The sequence below is a fragment of the Arachis hypogaea genome, chromosome 8, assembly GCF_003086295.3.
Source record: "Arachis hypogaea cultivar Tifrunner chromosome 8, arahy.Tifrunner.gnm2.J5K5, whole genome shotgun sequence".
Classification (NCBI taxonomy): domain Eukaryota; kingdom Viridiplantae; phylum Streptophyta; class Magnoliopsida; order Fabales; family Fabaceae; genus Arachis; species Arachis hypogaea.
The window spans coordinates 10,332,698-10,351,081 of NC_092043.1; the positions used below are offsets into that span (position 1 = coordinate 10,332,698).

Genomic DNA, 18,384 nt, shown 5'->3' on the forward strand with positions numbered 1-18,384 from the left:
AGAGAGAAATTAAGAATAGTAGAAAACGTGTCGGATGGGTACGAGTAAATGAAGGGAAGTGAATTTCATTTATGATTGATTAATGCTTTATGATGATATAATAAAAGCATGTTAGGATTAAGCGTTATTATTCTAAGATGATATCGGAAATAACACATTAATCCTATGAGGCAATTTGTTAGTCGAAAATAATTTGTTTCGAAAAAGGGAGCATTCGAAGAGTCAATAAGCGTATGTCTTCGAAGAAAAGTCAACATCGAAAGAGAGCCCTTTGGGCAAAGAAGATCGAGCAAGACTTTGTAATGACCAGTCAACAAGCTGATCAATGGGCTGAATCGAAGGTTCCAAGGTTTGAGGGTTGCATTTGAATGTTGCCTTTTGTCCAGCAAAAGAAGCGGAAACAGTTACCTTTGAATTAATGAACGTGAGAGTTACACTTTAGAAATTACTCATGCACACTCACATCCTAGCAAATTTCTAAGTCTGCTCTGAGTTAATTTTCTGTAGGATTCCTTCCACTTATTTTTACTTTTCATTTACATTTTTTGCAAACTTTACTTTCCTTACAAATTTATCTTTCAAGAAATATTTATTTTCCTTGTTCAATTTTATGTTTCAGTACTTTAATTTTAGTTTTAAAAGTCCTTTAATCTAAACGAAGGAATTTTATTGCTTTATTTAATTTCAATGCAAATCATTTTAAATTCAGTCAATTTATTGTCAAAGTCTTATTTTTTGTTTTCATATTTTCATAAGTTTTTGTCCGATCGAAAGGTCTTTGATGCACTTTGAAAAATTGGTACTCCCAAAGAGGAGTAGGTTTCGCTCCCAGACCATTAGATATCAAACCACTTTCGATTTGCTAAAAATTGACAAAATAATAACTAAGAATTGTCAGATGAAAATTTAGTCAAATCAATTAAATCATTTAACTGCTCTCAGCTATCAAGTTCACATGAAGTCGACTGCAGCTGAATTTTCACCTTATTTCAATCAATCGATCAACTTGCATGTATCATTGTAAAATAGCACTAAAATGTAATTTGATTGACCCTTGAAGTCAAAATGAAGTTGATATCATTTGCTATTTTCATCGCATCAAATGAGATGCCTTCTAATCCTCTTTTTGAAAATCCAGCACTGTAAATTCCATGTTCTCCTTTCCAATGATTTGGGTAACTTGGTTTTGGCATTCCGTTCTCATTGAATAGATTCCTGTAATCCTGCCAAAAATGTAACACAATTAATTACACAAATATATTTATTAAATACATTAATCCAAACAATAATGTTAGAAAGACAAAAAATAAAGTCAAAATTTATTTTTAATAAATATTAAATAAGATAAATTCTAATTGATTTTATTTTGGTAATTTAAAATTGAATTTGAGACTACTATACCGACTATCCATTGAATAGATTTGTTTCTTTAAGAAATACTATATTTTTTCCGAAATAAAAATACAAATATACGCACCTTAAGCCACTTCAGCACATTGGTTTTGTATCCAGTAGCAAAGATGATTACATCAAAATGAGCATGTTGTCCATCAACAAATTTAACGATCTTGCCTTCTTTGATACTTGAAATACCAGGATAAACCTAAATTTAATTTAAGACAAGGATAACTAATATTGTTAATTAGCAAATCAATTTATAAATTATAATTAATTAATTAAAAGTATAAAAAATTAACTTTTACTTAAACAACATTAACTGACTTTAATGTTTAGATTGTAACTTAATATTTAAGATTAAATATTTATAATTTGAAATCTAAAATTTTAGATAAATAAAATAATTTTAAAAAATTAACTGATGTTAAAAAGTTGATTATCTAGCATTAAACAAGTATATATGTATTTATTACCTTCACTTTTCCCTTCTTAATTTTTTCTACACAACCAACATCAATGGTAGGAGTAGTACCACCTTTTATTTTGAGTGCAAAAGGTCCCTCCTTTGGCCTCGTCAAACCATACTTAAACATATTCCCATACTTCAATTTGCTCATAAGAATCATCATCTTGTCCACTTTTTCCACCATAAAGTGTTTCAGCATCAACATACCCGCATACACCATTTCTTTAGTAAAATAATGCACCTGAATGAATAGCATACACTCATTATTAAATTTTATTGGTTATTTTGAACTATATAAGATTCATATATTAGAACAGATGCAATGCATGCTTTTTGATTGCAAGCACAAGAATTTACATAATTAAGTAGCTCATGTATATTTTGATTTGATTTATTAACACTCTAATTTGCAAGAATTATAAAACTATCTTTTTTAGAGAACTAGACATATAAATAGTTATATATCTATCGACAGAAAATCAATTTACCTGACTTCTGACGACAATAGAGGTATATGCACCCCAAATTGAAAGATCATAAGCAATTTCCATACCAGAATTGCCACATCCAACAACCAAAACATTCTTCTTGTACATTTCTCTTCCATTCAAATACTTGCTACAATGCATGGACTCTCCTTGATAGCTCTCAAGCCCTTTAATGTTTGGGATGTACTCTTCACTATTTTCTCCGCTCGCAACCACCAGAAACTCTGCTTCATAGATCTCACTGGCACCGGAAGAGTTGTTGGTAACAAGGAGCCTCCACTTTCCACTGCTTTGGTCAATGAAAGCAGAGTCAACAGAGCAGTTGTAGTTGATGGCAATACTGAAATGCGCGATGTAAGAGTCAATGTAGCGCAAGAAATCAATTCTAGGGACAAATTTGGGAAAGTCAGAAGGAAAAGGATAATGTGGAAGGCTACAAAATTCTTTTCCTAAGTGTAGTTTCAAACGATCATAGGCTCTTTTTCTCCAAAGAGAAGCAGGACAATCATCTCTTTCAAGAACAATGTTAGAGATTCTGAGTTTGTTGAGGCACCCTGCGGTTGCTATTCCAGCAGGTCCTGCACCTACAATCACAACTGGTACTTCAATAATCTGCATGCTTGATTGTTATAGTTAATAATTAATTTACTCTTGGTGTTTTTATAGTTTTATAAAGTTCTATTATTATTGAAAACATCCATGAGTTATGATGATCTTTTTTATAGTTTTTTGTCTGTTTTTTTGTAATTAATTATGGGGCAATGCGTATATTTTGGAAGCAGTGTAACTGGTTATTGGTTAGTCAAGTAATTTTTGGAAAAAATTTATTTTTATTATCTAAAATTAAAAATCAGTTATAAAATTGAAATTAAAATATAAAATATATATTTAAAATATATGAAACATTATATATAGGTAATATATATAATATTTTTTAATTTTTATACATAACATTCTATACTATAAAAGTAATATATAATTTATGAAGATGATTTAGTTAATATGTGTTTTAAGGTTATACATTTTAAAGTTATTATTAATAAAAAATTAATTTTTTAACTTTAAAAAATGTTACACAAATATGTTAAAAGCTTAAATTTTATTTTTTCATAAAAAAATTAATTAATAATTTAATATATATTTTTAGACTTAAACCTTAAAAAAATACTTAACCATGCAACATTTCTATCCCAAACACCTAGCTATTTGTTTATCCCCTCTCAAATACCTTTTTTCCGTCCCCTCCTTGATGCCTACTAAAGGAAGGGAAAGCATTGATTTTTTTTTTTAATTAGAAGTGAGATTCGAATTCGAGATTTTTAAGTGAAAATGAAGAGATTATGTCATTTGAGCTATAACTCGTTGGCAGCATTGATTGTTCCTTAGACTAAAGAGGAGTGATAATTAATATTAAATTTGAGAATGTCAATATCATTTTTTAATGTATGTATATTTAAGGGATAAGTATTATTTTGGTCCCTAATGTTTAGGGTCAGAATCGAAACCGTTCCCAACGTAATTTTTAATTTAGAATCGTCCTTAACGTTTTATTTCGTATTAAAATCGTCCTTTTAACATTTTACGGAAGAAAATACCCTCCACCACCACCACCACTGATGAGCAGATATTTTATACGCTTTTTGGGGGTAATTTCATGTAGATTTTAGCATGTTTTAATTAGTTTTTAGTAAAATATTATTAGTTCTTAGGCAAAAATCATATTTCTGGACTTTACTATGAGTTTGTGTGTTTTTCTATGATTTCAGGTATTTTCTGGCTGAAATTGAGGGAGCTGAGCAAAAATCTGAGTTAGGCTGAAAAAGGACTGCTGATGCTGTTGGATCCTGACCTCCCTGCACTCGAAATGGATTTTCTGGAGCTACAAGAGTCCAATTGGCGCGCTCTCAACGGCGTTGGAAAGTAGACATCCAGGGCTTTCCAGCAATATATAATAGTCCATACTTTGCGTGAAGATAGATGACGTAAACCGGCGTTCAACGCCAGTATCATGCTGCTATCTGGCGTCCAGCGCCAGAAACAGGTTACAAGTTGGAGTTCAACGCCAGAAACAGGTTACAACCTGGTGTTGAACGCCCAAAACAGCCCCAGGCACGTGAGAAGCTTAAGTCTCAGCCCCAGCACACACCAAGTGGGCCCCAGAAGTGGATTTCTGCACCATCTATCATAGTTTACTCATTTTTTGTAAACCTAGGTTACTAGTTTACTATTTAAACAACTTTTAGAGATTAACTCTGTATCTCATGACGTCTATAGAACTGGATTTTATATTTCTTGGCAGCATGAGTCTCTAAACTCCATTGTTGGGGGTGAGGAGCTCTGCAGCATCTCAATGAATTAATGCAATTGTTTCTATTTCATTCAAACGTGTGTATGTTCCTATCTAAGATGTTCATTCGCGCTTAATTGTGAAGGAGGTGATGATCCGTGACACTCATCACCTTCCTCAATCCATGAACGTGTGCCTGACAAACACCTCCGTTCTACATCAGATTGAATGAGCATCTCTTAGCTTCCTTAATCAGAATCTTCGTGGTATAAGCTAGAACTGATGGCGGCCATTCTTGAGGATCCGGAAAGTCTAAACCTTGTCTGTGGTATTCCGAGTAGGATTCAAGGATTGAATGGCTGTGACGAGCTTCAAACTCGCGATTGCTGGGCGTGATGACAAACGCAAAAGGATCAATGGATCCTATTCCAACATGATCGAGAACCAACAGCTGATTAGTCGTGCTGTGACAGAGCATCTGGACCGTTTTCACTGAGAGGATGGGAAGTAGCCACTGACAATGGTGACACCCTACATACAACTTGCCATGGATGGAACTTTACAAACAATTGAGTTGAATATTACATTGCAGAAATTCAGAGGACAAAGCATCTCCAAAACTCCAACATATTCTCCATTAATAAAGTAACAATTCCTTATTCCAAATACTTTGACTTCTTACAATTAAATCCAAATAACCTTATTGGTATCCTGACTAAGATTAATAAAATAAACATAGCTTGCTTCAAACCAATAATCTCCGTGGGATCGACCCTTACTCGCGTAAGGTATTACTTGGACGACCTAGTGCACTTGCTGGTTAGTTGTACGGATTGCAAATTCGTGCACCAACCACCTCCCTTGCTCCACCACCACCACCTCCCTTACTCCTATCAAATACTAATAATCACATTCAAGAATACCAACTATCCAAAAACAACAATATCAAATTCAACAACCAAATCAACACACATCAACAATGAAATCACAAAATAACAAATCAAAATTAGATTAGAAGTAGAACCAGAAGCAGACCCAAAAGCAGAAGAAGTAGAAGTAGAAGCTCAAGCAAAAGCTCAAGCAGAAGCAAAAAGGAGATGCCAAAACAAGAAGTAGAAGCCAAAGCAAGAAGCAGTGGCCGAAGCAAAAATAGAGGTCGAAGCAAGAAGTAGAAGCGGGGAGGTGCAGCGGCGAGGCGGGGAGGTGCAGCGGCGAGAACGCGGCAGTGCAAAAGTAGAAGCTCTCTCCCTGGCTCGCGACGACGACGGCGACGGCGGCTCCAAACGTCGCCAGCGCCGTCCCCCCTCACCCCCTTCCCCTTCCCCCTCCCTCGCGTCCTTTCCCTTTCTCCCCTCCCCCTAGCGTCTTTTCTTTTTTTATTTTATAATTTTTTTATTAGGATAGGGGTAATTCATATTGACTTTTTTTAATTTCTAGTTCTTCTTCACTATTTTAATTTTTTTATTCTTCTTTATTCAAATTTCCATGACACTCTTTCCCCCTCAATTCTCTTTCATTTATCTATATTCATTCATTAATATTCATTTTAAGCTAAACCGTTTGAAAGATTAAATATATCATAATGTGTCGTATCATCATATTTCACATCTAATTTTACCCATATATGATTATTGTTACGTGGGTAACCGAAATAGCTAGATTGGACTTGAAGGGTTGGCCCAAACATTAATGAAAGGGGGTCTCCAACTTGGTTTGCACCTAGGAGCCGCCATCCGAGTTGAGTATATAAAAGAGTGGGGGTGGTACAAGGGGGTAAGAAGGTTTTTAGAGTATTGGAACTTAGTGTTACCTGAGTGTATCAGTGTATTTATAGTGGTGATCCAATAACTACTGCTGGAGTAGTTCCACTTCTAAAGATGGATAACCGTCTCTTTATCTTAGGGTTGTTGAGATATTGCTTCTGAAAGTGGATGAGAGATTTTAGGGGGCAGTTACTTATTTGAATAAGTGTTATCTGCCAGCTCATGTCGAGCCCGACCTCTTTGGGGAGGAGCCTATGTCGAGCCCAACCTCTTTCGATGAGGTCGGGTAAGTGGTGAAGGCCCATCTCTGGGTTAGGCCTTTTTGGCTTACTTGGATCCTGGACCATAGTATTGGGCCAGGGTATGAACAATGCCCCTACTCGAGTCCGATCTCTTGGCCATGAGTGGAATTCGAGTATTAATTGAACTTGGGTTTGATCAAGTCAGAAACTGACGTGATTTTAAAAACCGACGTGTTTTCAATTTTCTCAACCGTTGTGTCTAATCAAACATCGCGTCTGTTTGGGGTTTCGTATTTATGTGCGGGAGCAGTTACATTGGTAACGACGTATTTCTTTAATGATTGCGTTGTTTTACCGTTGTGCCCTTGACATGTTTATAAATACTTTTCCATCTTCTTTCTTTGTTTTCTTTTGTCTTCTCTTCGAAGTTTCTTGCCTACATCCTCATTCTTTCTAAAAAAAACCCTTTTGGTCTTTTCGTGCTCGGGTGCTTCGTTGTTTTCTGCCGTCGCGACTGTCTCTCTTCGATTTTACAGGAAAGGTTAGTTCTTATCTATCTTCCTCTGTCATTTGTGTAGTGCTTTCTTTATTTCTGTTTGGTACGTTTGTGCGTTTGTGGCAAATTTCATGCCTTTACCACTCCTTAGTTTGTGATGCGAGGCTTTAGGATTTTTGCATGTTTGTTAGATATTGCTGCTGCTGCTTGGTGGCTCTTTTTTCTTGTTTGCTTTTGGAAGAGACTGCCTTGTCTTTGAGAGCCATGTTTTTTATGATTTTATTTTTCTTTGTAGGTCTTATTGCTTTTATACCTACTTCCTTTTTTATCGAAAAAAATGTCTTCTCGTATTCCTGAGACCCTTTTGAAATGGGTAAATGATTCTGTGCTCATCGAGAAGCCTTTAGTAGATACCAATTTCATTACTGAGCTTCGCACCCATCATAGGATTTATAGTCTTGATGCTGATGAGCCTAAGTATGAGTTAGTGGCCCCAGATCCTGAGGACCGAGTTTACTGTGGGAAGGTTGTTGATTCTGGTTCCCATTTTTTCTTTATGTACGACTGTCTTTTCACCCGCTTGGGGGTTTCTTTTCCTTTTTCTAAGTTTGAAATGGACGTTTTATCCCATTGCCGAGTTGCACCTACCCAGCTTCACCCCAACTCTTGGGGTTTTATGAGAATCTATCAACTTGTCAAGCAAGAGCTCAATTTTCTGATCTCTTTAAAAATCTTTTTCTACCCTCTTCCATTTGACCAAACCTTTTAGTGCTTCTAACAAACAAAACAAACAGCAGTGGGTGCCTTTCTGGGCCATTCAAGGTCAGAAAGTTTTTTCCATCTTTGACGAATCCTTCCACGACTTCAAAAATATTTTCTTCAAGTTCCAAGCTGTAGAGGGCCACCATCCCTTTTTTCTAGATGAGAACAATTATCCTCGATTTTCTTTGTACTAGTTGGAGGCCTCCCCTGTTTAAAAGTATAGCCTGGATGATTTGGAGGAGGTTGATGAGGCCATTGTGGGGTTTTTCCGAGAGGTTTGGGGGAGAGCTCCCAACCTGGATACTAAGAAATTTCTCCTTGGTCCTCCGAGTTTCATCCAGTCCGAGCTAGGTAGTTTTGGTTTCTTTTGTGGTTGTTTTTGAAGAATTCCAACTTGTAATGTTTTCCTTTCCGATTTGTAAGCTAATTTTTATTTTCTTCTTTCAGAAATGGTGAAGAGTGGATCTAGCGCTGCCCATCAAAAGGTTCAAGAGGCCAAGAGGAAGCCTCGTGCCCGAGCTGACGCTGCGAAGGTCGGAGCTACTGGCGTTCCTCCTCCCCTTCATGACTTGGGGACCTTCTCTCGCTTAATTTTGGTAACCTCTGCTTCTGCTTCTTCTCTTCCTCCTCCTCCCCCTGTCCCCCCAGTCTGACCTCCTTCTGAACCCGAGAAAAAGAAACATATCACCTCGGAGACGGATTCTTCCCCTTCTGGGGAAGCCAACTTTGATGGTCTGAAGTTTGTTCGGAAGCATATCTTTCCTCATAACCAAATTGCTATGGATTGTCCTGTAGAGGACCTTCAAGGGAGAATTGTCCTGTATCAAGAAGAAGAGAAGAGGCTTCAAGGGGAGAATGCCTAGCTGAAGGAGGATTTGGCCCAGCTTCAAGAGAGGGAGAAGAAGCTAATGGTCAGTGTGCCATAGCGGAGGGTTTGAAGAAGAAGGCGGAGCAAAATTATGTTAGGATTTTTTCTGAAAATATTGATCTTCAAAGGCAGCTGGAGTTGAATCGGGAGGCCTATCAGGAGCTGGAGGATTCAATTGTTGAGAGCTCAGAGGAGGCTTGGAGGGTGTTTAAGGAACATATCAGAGTCATTGCTCCCGATTTAGACCTTTCACCTCTCCTTCCTGATAAGGTGGTTGTTGATGGGACGATTGTTTCTCCTCCTTGCCTTGAGACTGATTTCGAGCTGAAGACTCATGGGCAAAGGATTGTTGAGTCTCCTCCTCGTGAGGAGCAACAGGAGGGATTCCTGCCGAGTTCTTCTGAAGCTCCAACTTCCGCCGCTGAAGAGATCGCTTCGACCCCTCCGACATCTGCAGCAGATCTGAGCTCTATTCCCCTTGATGACTCCAATCTTCCTTATCAGTGACTTCAGCTATTAGGGCCTGACTTGTGGGCCCTTTTTGAACAATTTATTTTATTTGCTTGTGTGGTGTCGGTTTCTGACATTTTGATCCTTTATAAGGTCATTAACAAAATATTTTGATTATGCATGTTTTGTGAATTATTTTGACGCTTTTGTCTTTTCGAGGTTTTAAAACCGTTTGTGGAAAAAAAAGGTTTTGTCGTCTGGGCAGTTTTGTCTAATTCAGACGATTTTGTTTGCTGAAAAACTCTTTTTTGAAAGTTTGTAGAAAAAAAAAGCTTTTGTCGTCTGGGCAGTTTTGTCTAATTTAGACGATTTCGCTTGCTGAAAAACTCTTTTTTGAAATTTTGAGAAAGCCTTCGCTTCTGCCCTTGGGGGCTTTTCCTATCTCTTTTGTATTTCTTACATATTCATTTTTTGCTTATTGAATTATTTTCGTAACTTAGGTTATTTTTGCGATGCATTTCTCTTTTTCTTGGGTTTTCTGACTAGTGCGTCACTTGTTTCCGAGTTTATCATGATCGTCTTACATAACCTCTTTACACCGACTTGTACCTCGTCATTTCATTCTGCCGACCACCTAGGTCGGTCATGGAATTTTCACGATTTTTCGAGCTTAAATCGGTGTGTTTCGTAGAATGAGGATGGTAATAACAGAATTATAAAGAGATAGAATAAAATCTTTATTAATTGATGGAGGTAACTTTTATAAAAGTTGACTTAGCTACTAAGGGATTTTTAAGACTATTAGCCCTTAGTCCTCACTTTGATGCCTCGTTAAAACTCCGTTCAGGAAAATCCTCTTTGGGAAAAAACCATGAAGTCGGGAAAAAAAGTACATCAAGGAGTGGAGTTCGCTTCTAGCTATAATACCTCCTCATGTTGCAAGCATGCCACGATCGTGGGAGCTCGGCTTCGCTTAAGTCGGATACCTTGTAATACCCCTTTCCAAGGACTTCACTTATCTTATATGGCCCCTTCCAATTAGCAGCGAGTTTTCTCTCACCCGACTTGTTAACGCCGATATCATTCCTAACCGGGACCAAGTCGTCGGAGGTGAAGCTTCTTTAAATGACTTTCTTGTTGTATCTGTTTGTCATCCTTTGTTTTAGCGTTGCTTCCCTTATTTGGGCCTGTTCTCGGACTTCGGGGAGTAGTTTGAGTTCTTCTTTATATGCTTGGAGATTCCCGACCTAATCATAGAACCTCACCCTTGGACTTTGCTCGTTGACTTCAATTGGTATCATGGTTTCTAAGCCATAAGCAAGTCGAAAGGGTGTTTCTCCCGTGGCATACTGAGGTGTAGTTTGATATGCCCATAATACTAGGGGGAGTTCTTCGGCCCAAGCCCCCTTTGCATCTTGTAGTCTTTTATTTAATCCAGCTAGTATGACTCTGTTGGTTGTCTCAGCTTGCTCATTTGCTTGTGGGTGTTCAACTAAGGTGAACTGATGCTTGATCTTCATACTGGCTACCAAGTTTCTGAATGTAGAGTCGGTGAACTGGGTACCATTATCTGTGGTGATGGAGTGGGGAATTCCATACTTGGTAATGATATTCTTGTAGAGGAATTTTCGACTTCTCTGAGCTGTAATGGTGGCCAAAGGTTCTGCTTCAATCCATTTTGTGAAGTAGTCTACTCCTACTATGAGGTATTTTACTTTTCCAGACGCTTGGGAAAAAGGTCCGAGTAGATCTAATCCCCATTTTTCAAAAGGCCACGGAGAAGTTATGCTAATGAGTTTCTCAAGGGGAGCAACATGGAAGTTAGCATGCATTTGACATGGTTGACACTTCTTCACAAACTCGGTGTCATTCTTCTGCAAGGTCGGCCAATAGAACTCGGCTCGGATGACTTTCCTGGCCAAAGACCTTGCCTCGAGATGGTTCTCACAGATACCATTGTACACCTCCTCTAAAGCTTTTGTTGTCTTTGAGGTCAGGATGCACTTCAACAATGGTGTGGATATTCCTCTTTTATAGAGGATATTTTTTACCAAGGTGTAGTTTTGTGCCTCCCTCCGAATTTTCTTGGCATCTTTTTCCTCTTTGGGTAGGATGTCAAATTTTATGTATTCGATAAAAAGGGTCATCCACCCGAGTTCCAACCCAGATACCTCCAGGACATCTTGTTTAGCCTCTGTTTTTGTGACAGAGGGTTCTTAGAGAGTTTTCTGGATTAGGCTTCTATTATTCCCTCCTGGCTTAGTACTTGTTAATTTGGAGAGGGCGTCTACTCTGCTGTTAAGATCCCGAGTTATATATCTGACCTCGATTTATGAGAATCGCCTAAGATACTCCAAAGTTTTTTCTAAGTACCTTTTCATATTTGGGTCTTTAGCCTGATACTCTCCATTGATTTGAGAAGTCACTACTTGAGAGTCGCTGAAGACCACTACTTTGGTTGCACCAACTTCTTCGACTAACTTCAACCCGGCAATCAAGGCTTCATATTCTGCCTGGTTGTTGGAGACCGGGAATTCAAACTTCAGGGAGACTTCTATTTGGGTTCCCTCTTGGTTGACTAGTATTATGCCTGCCCCACTTCTGATTTTGTTGGAAGAACCATCCACATACAATTCCCAAGTTGTGGAGGCCTCCTCTTGATCTCTTGTGTATTCTGCCATGAAGTCGGTTAGGCATTGGGCTTTAATTGCTGTCCGAGTTTCATACCTTAGGTCGAACTCGGATTGTTCTATAGCCCATTGAACCATTCTACCCGCAATGTCTTTTTTTGAAGAATTTGCTTCATGGATTGGTTCGTTCTAACTCTTATTGTATGAGCTTGAAAGTAAGGTCGTAGCCTTCGAGATGCCACTATTAAGGCAAACGCAAACTTCTCGAGTTTTTTTATAGTACTTCTAACATCTTTTAAGCCATTTTTTAAATTATTTTGTATAGAATAAAATATTTTTTGTAGTATAATTTTAATAAATTTATTAAAAAATATTCATGAGCTATCAAGAATGGACAGAAGAGTATTGTATAGAATTCGAATTGCTCACCATATAATTTGAATTAGAGTGATTCGAACTTCCCATGCGTAATTCGAATCATGTAATATCTCACCATATAATTTAAATAATTTTATTAAAAAATTATCATGAATATTTTTTAAAAATTTTATTTAAATTATACCACAAAAAAATATTTTATTCTATGCAAAATAATTTAAAAAATGGCTTAAAAGATGTTAGGAGTACTATAAAAATTTGTAATGTCCTAATGAGTTAGGACATTAAAGAAATACTCTACGTAGTCAATAATAATTTAGAAATTAAAGAAAATATATTTTTATCATGTATTTACCTAAATCACTAGAATTTACAAATTTTTATAGTACTCATAACATCTTTTAAACAATTTTTTTTAAAATTATTTTGTATAGAATAAAATATATTTTTTAATTGGTTTGTATAGAATAAAATATTTTCTTTCATTTCTAAATTATTATTGACTATGTAGAGTATTTTATTTAAAATTTGAGTATATGCATGTATTTACCTAAATCATTAGAACATTACAAATTTTCATAGTACTCCTAACATTTTTTAAGCTATTTTGTTTAAAGGTCGAAGCGACAAAAGGTTGAGATTTGGGACATGGAACATAGGCACTCTAACAGGAAAGTCCATGGAGGTGGTGGATACCATGACAAGGAGGAAGATTAACATTATGTGCCTACAAGAAACGAAATGGGTTGGTGCAAAGGCTAGGGAGTTGGATTCTTCTGGTTTCAAACTTTGGTATACAGGAAAGGTGAAGAATAGGAATGGAGTTGGAATAATTGTGGATAAGCAGTAGAAGAAGGACGTAGTTGATGTCAAGAGGGTGGGAGATCGGATCATCTCTATCAAACTTGTGGTGGAGGGAGGTGCTTTTCATGTGATTAGCGCCTATGCACCGCAAGTGGGTTCGGACGAACAACACAAGATAAGGTTTTGGGAGGATCTAGAGAGTTTAGTTCAAGGCATATCTTTGGGAGATAAGATTTTCTTAGGAGGAGATTTAAATGGCCATGTTGGGAGAGAAGTGACTGGATATGGGAGTATTCACGGAGGCCATGGTTTCGGGGTGATCAATGCCGAGGGTAAAACTATTTTGGACTTTTCCTCAACTTTTGATCTTCTCATCGCAAATACATGTTTTAAAAAGAGAGACGAACATCTTATAACCTATAAGAGTGGCATGACAAGCTCTCAAATCGACTTCTTCTTGTTGAGGAGAGTCGACCGGAAATTTTGCATTAACTGTAAAATTATCCCGGGAGAGAGTTTGACAACACAACATAGGGTGCTCGTCATGGATTTTCGCGTTGAGCAAAAGTTGAGGAAAAGACATCATACGAAGAACCCAAGGACGAGGTGGTGGCGGATGAAAGGTGAGGAACAAAGAAGCTTCCTAAGACGGGTAGGAGAAGAGGCAAGGTGGGATGGGAATTGGAAGCGCGGAAGAGATGTGGAGGGAGATGGCAGAAGTTATTAGAAGAACAGCAAAAGAAAGTTTTGGTGAATCTAAAGGAATAGGACCAAGAGACAAGGAGTCCTGGTGGTGGAATGCGAGTATACAAGAAAAGATAAAGATAAAAAGAGAATGCTTTAAAGAGTGGTCTTTATGCCGCAATGCAGATAACTGGGAAAAATATAAGGCGGCTAAGAAAGAGACAAAAGTGGCTGTAAGTGAAGCAAGAACAAGAGCATATGAGGGTCTCTACCAGTCTTTGGACACGAAAGAAGGAGAAAAAGGTATATATAGAATTGCAAAGAGCCGGGAAAGAAGAACGAGAGATTTGGATCAGGTTAAGTGCATAAAGGATAAGGATTGAGAGGTGTTGGCTCAAGAGGAGAAGATTAATGAAAGGTAGAAGAGCTACTTCTACGAGTTATTTAATGAGGGACAGAAGACTCTTCCGAGCCTTGGTCGATTATGCACAAGGGAAGAAGATCAAAACTTTGACTACTATCGAAGGATTCGAGACTTCGAGGTAAAAGAGGCTCTAAAGCAGATGAAAAATGGCAGGGCAGTAGGACCTGATAATATCCCGATTGAGGTTTGGAAGGGTCTTGGAGGAAAAGGCATCAACTGGTTAACCAAGCTTTTTAATGAGATTTTAAGGTCAAAGAAGATGCCTGATGAGTGGAGAAAGAGCACCTTGGTACCTATCTACAAGAATAAGGGGGATATACAAAGTTGCGGAAATTATAGAGGGATTAAGCTTATGAGTCATACTATGAAGTTATGGGAAAGGGTGATAGAACGGAGGTTGAGAAAAGAGACACAAGTAACAGAGAACCAATTTGGATTTATGCCAGGCAGATCTACCACTGAAGCGATATACCTATTAAGAAGGATGATGGAGAGGTATCGTAGTAATAAAAGGGATCTACACATGGTGTTTATTGATTTGGAAAAAGCGTATGATAGGGTACCAAGGGAGGTCTTATGGAAGGTTTTAGAAAAGAGGAGAGTAAGGATCGCATATATTCGGGCAATTAAAGACATGTATGATGGGGCCACAACTAGTGTGAAGACTCAAGGTGGTGTGACAGAGGAATTCCTTATTGGTATAGGATTACACCAGGGATCATCCTTAAGTCCATACCTTTTCACATTAGTCTTGGAAGTACTCACAGAGCACATCCAAGAGCCTGTGCCATGGTGCATACTTTTTGCCGATGATATCGTCCTTATGGGAGAGTCAAGGGAAGACCTAAATAAGAAGTTGGAGTTATGGAGAGAAGCTCTAGAAGTGTATGGTCTGTGCATAAGCCGTAGCAAGACGGAATATATGGAATGTAAGTTCAGTCTGAGAAGGGAAAACTCCAATATAGAGGTGAAAATTGGAGAGAACACCTTACGAAAAGTTAAAAGTTTTAAGTATCTTGGGTGCATCATACAGGATAATGGAGAGATTGAACATGATGTAAATCATAGGATCCAAGCAGGTTGGTCAAAATGGCGGAGTGCATCTGGTTTTATATGCGACAAAAAAGTGCCTTTAAAACTTAAAGGTAAATTCTATCGCACCGCTATAAGACCGGCTATGCTGTATGGTACGGAGTGTTGGGCGGCTAAAGGAGAGCACGAACATAAGCTGAGTGTGGCAGAGATGAAGATGTTGAGATGGATGAGTGGTCACACGCGATTGGATAAAATAAGGAATGAAGATATAAGGGAGAGAGTTGGAGTAGCACCCATTGTGAAAAAGATGGTTGAATCGCGTCTCAGGTGGTTTGGACATGTGAGAAGAAGACCGATAGAACATCCAGTCAGGAGGGTGGATGAGATGGAAGATGGACAAAGGGCGAAAGGCAGAGGAAGACCTAAGAAGACCATCCATGAGGTGGTCAAACGAGATCTACATGTAAACGGTCTCTCTGTAGACATGATACATGACAGAGCACAATGGCGTCGTTTGATTCATGTAGCCGACCCCACTTAGTGGGATAAGGCTTTGTTGTTGTTGTTGTTGTTTGTTTGTTTAAATTGTTTTGCATAGGATAACATATTTTTTATAGTATAATTTAAATAAATTTATTAAAAAAATTATTAAAAAATATTCATGAGCTATTAAAAATGGACAAAAGAGTATTGTATGGAATTTGAATTGATAACTCATTAATATTTTAAGAAAGTCTTGACATCTTGTAATTAAATATTTTGTTAGCTTTTTTTAATGTATGAAATAAAATATATATATTTTTTAATAAATTTTTGTAATAAATTATTAATTTTTTAATAAATTTTTTAACAAATTATTAATTTTTTAACAGCATACCATGAATAATTCAAATCAATCAAATTCGAATTACTTGAAAACGCGTGCGTGAGTGTAGTTCGAATCATCCTGATTCGAATTACTATGTGTAATTCGAATCAGGTTTATTCGAATTAGTGTGTGTGCGTGTGTGTATAATTCGAATCAATGTGATTCGAATGATATGTAAATGGAATTCGAATTGAGTTGATTCGAACTACATATAAACGTGCATTGATTGATTCATAAACCAGATTTTGGTTTGGTGAATTTGTGTAAAATTTTCCTCACCATAGCTTAATTAAGTGATTTACCCATAATAGTAATACAATCATTTTTTTTTCTCTATAATTTCTTTCAAATAAAGGGAAATTTATTCTTTAACTTTATTTTATAATAAAGTTAAACGAATGGTAGCTAATCAAAATTAGTTTTCAGTTTTTTTTTCAAATTTATAAAATCTAAGATAAAAAAAATTACTCTTTTTAAAGAGAATAATTAATAAAATCAACCCATCCTAAATAATTTTTATAAAAACAAAAAATATATGGGAGTTAATGAGCATAGAAGGATCACTAGTAAGAATAGTAATTATACTTGAGGAATAAATTTTTTATTTTTTTAAATAAATATGATAAAGTATAATTTTCTATTATACAATTTTAAATAAAATTAAAAAATATAAAACAATATATTATGAAATAAAAAATATAATTAACAATTAACAATATCAATAGAAAAAAATAGAGAAGATTCAATTTTATTTTCCACTGCAATAATAATGAATGTTACATGTTAAATGAGTGAATAGTATGCATAGTATTATAAATTCATAAACTTATAAACTCAAGCTTTCATTTTGTATTTCTCTTTGTAAAATCATCCAAATACGAAAACAAATAGTACACAACACTATCATGTTAAAATAATTAACCATTTTAAATATAATTAATCAGCCAAATTATTAAGGGTGTGTTTGACAAATACGTTGGAGATGATAAAAGTGCGTTTAAGTACTTTAAACGCTGTTTTTTAATGTTTGACAATTTTTTTCTCTGAATGCAGTCGTGATTTTACATCCAAAAACCGTTCACTTAAAATAAAAAATTATAACTTCTGCGTACATACGTTTAGTTTTGTTAGTAGTTATTATTGGTTTTCTCATTAATTTTTTCTAAATAACAGAATACTGAGAGCATTAAAACAATTATTTTAATTTTTGTGCAATGTTTATTATTTTAATTTTTTTATAATATGTATTATTATTCCTATTAAAAATGATAAATTAAATAAAAAAATAAATATAAATAATAATAAAAATATAACTAATAAAAATTTAAAACCTAAAATAATAATAAAAATAAGATAATTAAGAGTACTTAAAAAATATTAAAATATGTTATTTTGTATATTATTTTTAATTTAATAAATAAATATTAATTTTTATTATAAAAACACTTATAAAATTATTTATTTTTATATGTTATTTTTAATTTTATAAATAAATACTAATTTTTATTATAATGGTAAAAAATTATAATATACTAAAATAGAGTACTATACAAAAATATTATATAAAAAAATACTAAAAAAATTTAAATAATTAAATATACTTAAAAAATAATATTCTAATTTAATATTATATTTTTTTAGTAATTAATTAATTATTTATCTAAAAGTGATTTTATCTAATATTATTCAAATAATATTTATTTTATTAAAATTAATTTTAATAAAAATTGCCAAACATAAATTATATTGGCACAAACTTACTTCTATTCAAAATTAATTCTATAAAATTACTTTCATTCAAACTCTAGTTTACCCAACACCAATCCAAACACACACTAAACTTTTCACGTGCAACAGAGAAAACATCCGGTAAAGCTGCATCTCACCTTTAAAATGATAGACCTTGTCATTTTATTTGAAGGACACTTGTCAATTATTTACTAAGACAACACAAATTTATATGTGTAGAAAATTTTTTGTTTCTACATTATAGAATTCACCTAAGAAAAATAATAAATAAAAAAAGAACTATATTTGAGGTATGAATTTTTTAGATGATAAATAATTGTTATAATTCACTATTACTCCTTATATATATATATATATATATATATATATATATATATATATATATATATATATATATATATATATATATATATATATACTCATTGTACACGATAATAATTAGCCAATATTTTTAATGAAAATACTTGTTACAATTAGATAAAAATTATGTCATTATCTTTTATTAACCTTTATGATTAATTCAATAGAGATACTATTGCTTAGTATATATGTTATCTACATTAATTATGTGCCAATATTTTTAGAAAAAAAC

At 35.2% G+C, this 18,384-nt stretch overlaps 1 protein-coding gene across 1 annotated transcript; it reads right to left on the bottom strand.

Moving 5' to 3' along the window:
• Nucleotides 1-222: 222 nt before the first annotated feature.
• Nucleotides 223-2,970, bottom strand: LOC112704986 (probable indole-3-pyruvate monooxygenase YUCCA11). The gene is made up of 5 exons (XM_025755848.1): nucleotides 2,353-2,970; nucleotides 1,872-2,105; nucleotides 1,478-1,603; nucleotides 1,053-1,223; nucleotides 223-408 (listed from the first exon to the last, which is right to left on the bottom strand). Exons 1-5 carry the CDS (start codon nucleotides 2,968-2,970, stop codon nucleotides 223-225), a joined length of 1,335 nt encoding a protein of 444 aa, XP_025611633.1.
• Between the last annotated feature and the right edge of the window lie 15,414 nt (nucleotides 2,971-18,384).

Bases quoted from the DNA above. Each gene is read 5' to 3' on its own strand.
- LOC112704986 (XM_025755848.1), bottom strand. From the start codon at position 2,970: ATGCAGATTATTGAAGTACCAGTTGTGATTGTAGGTGCAGGACCTGCT. The intron at 2,106-2,352 runs GTAAATTGATTT...CTATTCATTCAG, and splicing joins CTATTGTCGTCAGAAGTCAG to GTGCATTATTTTACTAAAGA. The intron at 409-1,052 runs GTCAATCAAATT...ATTAATTCAAAG, and splicing joins ACTTCATTTTGACTTCAAGG to GTAACTGTTTCCGCTTCTTT.